This window comes from Echinops telfairi, unplaced genomic scaffold (assembly GCF_000313985.2).
Source record: "Echinops telfairi isolate 266 unplaced genomic scaffold, ASM31398v2 ScPeMD7_18;HRSCAF=68, whole genome shotgun sequence".
In the NCBI taxonomy this organism is placed as follows: domain Eukaryota; kingdom Metazoa; phylum Chordata; class Mammalia; order Afrosoricida; family Tenrecidae; genus Echinops; species Echinops telfairi.
This window is the reverse complement of record NW_022103915.1, coordinates 44,409,496-44,412,620: the sequence shown is the minus strand read 5'-3', so window position 1 is coordinate 44,412,620 and position 3,125 is coordinate 44,409,496. Positions and strand designations below refer to the sequence as shown.

The 3,125-nt window shown below is 37.1% G+C and overlaps 1 protein-coding gene across 1 annotated transcript in view; it reads left to right on the top strand.

The window, feature by feature from the left end:
* Nucleotides 1-3,125, top strand: part of HIF1A (hypoxia inducible factor 1 subunit alpha) — a 32,361-nt gene that overhangs the window by 18,112 nt on the left and 11,124 nt on the right. Inside the window, exon 7 of the mRNA XM_045287627.1 lies at nucleotides 1,058-1,205. Coding sequence (XP_045143562.1) covers nucleotides 1,058-1,205 — 148 coding nt within the window. The remainder of the gene's footprint in view (nucleotides 1-1,057; nucleotides 1,206-3,125) is intronic.

The following is a 3,125-nucleotide window of genomic DNA, read 5'->3' as shown; positions in this document are numbered from 1 at the left end:
ATCGCAATCCATACACACATCAATTGTGTAAAGCGCATTTGTACATCATTCTCAAAACATTTTCTCTCCACTTAAACCCCCGACATTAGGTCCTCAACAAGTACCACTCTTATGGGAAGCTCTTAATATATTTTAAACTTTTTTTTGACATATTAAATGCAGAGGCTCAAAAGATAAAATGTAGACTAGTTTAGCTTCATTTTCAGAATCCACACCTAAATGATCAAAAGAGTAGTTGGCACACAGAAAGCACACAGTGGACGTAAGACGATTCTGAATTTTGCTCAAATCATGTTAAGATCCCCAAATAAAGATTGAGAAGCTCTCACTTGACAGTTAATTTTACCACAGCATGAGTAATTAACCTTACCTGTAGTCTGCAGTCAGGACTCGCATACTCATGATAATACCATCATTATTACTTACCCAGTACCTTTACTAGAAGAGAGTCCTGGGTTCATGGCTCCAGTTTGCCCAGTGACACGTCAGAAGACAGGTCTGGTGGTGGTCTTCTGAAAGATCGGTCATTCCCAGTCCTCTGGAGCACCGTTCTGCTTGCACACACATCAAGTCTCCACGAGTTGGGAATGGGTTCTCCCGGCTAAATCACTTAGATAGCCTCAACTGCTAGAAGATTGCAGGACAGTGTCAATTTATATTCACATTTTTTAGCATCACTATCAGTAGTTCTCCAGACACTGTCGCAGGCATATAAGGAAATAATAGTGGCACTTTTCTCACTGTCCTCTGTAAAATTACGGCTTGTTCAGCATTCTCTAGCCTGTTTGACCTTTACTTGCAAAATAAGTCATTCAGGAAATTTCAGACAGTATCTGCCCCCTCATTCCTGGCCTTTTGACTTACAGTGAAAATTGTGGGTTAAGAAGATCGAAAGGGGTACATTTTTGTCTGTTGCATTTTTTAATCACAATTTAAACTGTTAAAACTGACAAACATTTCTTCTTAGAAAACAGTAGTTGATCTTCAACCATTGATTTGATTGAAAACTCAAAAGTTATTTTTCCTGCAAGATTTTTTTTTTCCTTTTTACTCCTAGTGTTTACGAAAGGACAAGTTACCACAGGACAGTATAGAATGCTTGCCAAGCGAGGTGGCTATGTCTGGGTGGAAACTCAAGCAACTGTCATATACAACACAAAGAACTCCCAACCACAGTGCGTTGTATGTGTGAATTATGTTGTGAGGTAAGCTTGGAAAATGAGCCTTTTAGTCCCCCTTTCTGGAAACGAGTTTTCATCTCTCCCTTGTCTCTTGCAGTAGATTTACCCAGTGCACTAGAGTGATTCATTTATTAATTGCTGCTTTCATGGGAGTATTGATTGTGGATCCAAGTAAAATGTAATTCTTGATAATTCAATATTTTCTCCATTTTTCATGATGTTTATTGGTTTCTTTGCGAGGATTTTTATTTTCTGAACATTTAATGGTAATCCATATTGAGTGCTGTATGCTTTGGTGTTAAAAAAGCAAAGCTTTACGTTGAGATCTAAGGTTCATGGTATTTTCAATCATCTCAGGCATGCGAAAGATGCATTCTGTTTTGGAAAACTGAAGAATAATTGATGCATTTGAATTAAGGTGTTTTTAAGAATATTGGATATACCATACACTGTTGGTAGAATGAATAAAGTATAGCCAAGAATCTTCTTTAGAATTGAAGATGATGAAATTTTTGTCTCTTGTACCTGGGACATGGTATCAGGACGACCAAGCCCTGTAGAAAGCCATCATTCTTGATCATGTAGAGGATTAGCACACAAACAGAGGAAGAACAAGGGGCTCAAGTAAAGCCGTGATGGTGAGGACGGTACAAGACTGGTCATCATGTTTTTCTGATGTGTACCTGTGGTTGCTATGAGTAAGAACTGATTCAAAAACACCTAATAATGATAAATCTTTCATAGGAAGTAAGATTATAAGCACTTACTGTATTTCATTTTATTTCTGTATAATTATAATGTTCAGTATTCTGACCAAGGTTTCCAGGAAAGTAATTATACAGTGATTTCCACAAATAGTATCTATGTATCTTTATCCTTCCTCCAAGCATATTAAAGATGAGCTTTAAAAATGTCAGGGCTTCTGCAGATTAATGTGCTACTATACAGCTCTCGTAGCACACAGCTCTTCGTAGATACTATCACAAAGCAGCTGAACAGTTTTTTAGGAAGAATACTCCCCTTTGGGACCAAAAGAATTAAGTTTGTGCCCTAGTTCTACCTCTCATTAGCTCTGTGATCTTGGAGAAATCTCTTAATTTCTCTGGATTTCATTGATATATAAGGGATGATAATATTTACCTCAAAAGGTTAAATGAGGATTAAAGGAAATTCTATTAGATAAGGATGGCATGCTTGATATAACACATAGCTCTTGGATATTCATGAATTCTCCCAGTTCATCGATTTATGAATGTTAGGAACATCTTTGATCTATTTCAATAAGCTTCTAAGTGATCTCTAATCTACTTTCCACATTTCTAAAGATCACCTCAAGGTAAACCTTTGCCCCCTTGCAGGAAATCCTTGCCATATTCCTTGCCATGTCTTGCATTTTCCCATATTCCCATGCTTTCCTAGATTTGTCCTTCCTGCTAACACTCATAGCTACCCTTTTAGGAAGATTTTGGTCTTTTGTTTTATTTTTGACACTTTTGATATCATCTTTTAGTACTGTAATATCAGTGCCAAAGAGTTATTTTGTGACTTCCCCCACTTGGAATGCCTAACAATCTGTTTAAGGCTTAGTCTTTCTGGGAAATAAAGGTCCTCTATTTTAGCAGTTACCACATTGTATTTTAGTTGTATAGCTACTTTCACACTAGTTTATAAACGGCTTAAAGGTAAGGGTTGGGTGTGTTCATCTTTGTTTATTTATTACTTACCAATTAAAGAAACAATAAAATACACATTTACGCCTGTATTAGTCTAGGTACTTTGGAGAAACAAATCCAGAGCAACTCATGTATAAGAGAGAGTTTTATGTAAAGAAAAGGTGCATCACGAAAACATCCTAACCCAATGCTGCCCAAGCCCACAAGTCCAACATTAACCCATACCCAACACCAGTCCACAAAGTCCTCCACCTCACAAAACAGAGGCAAT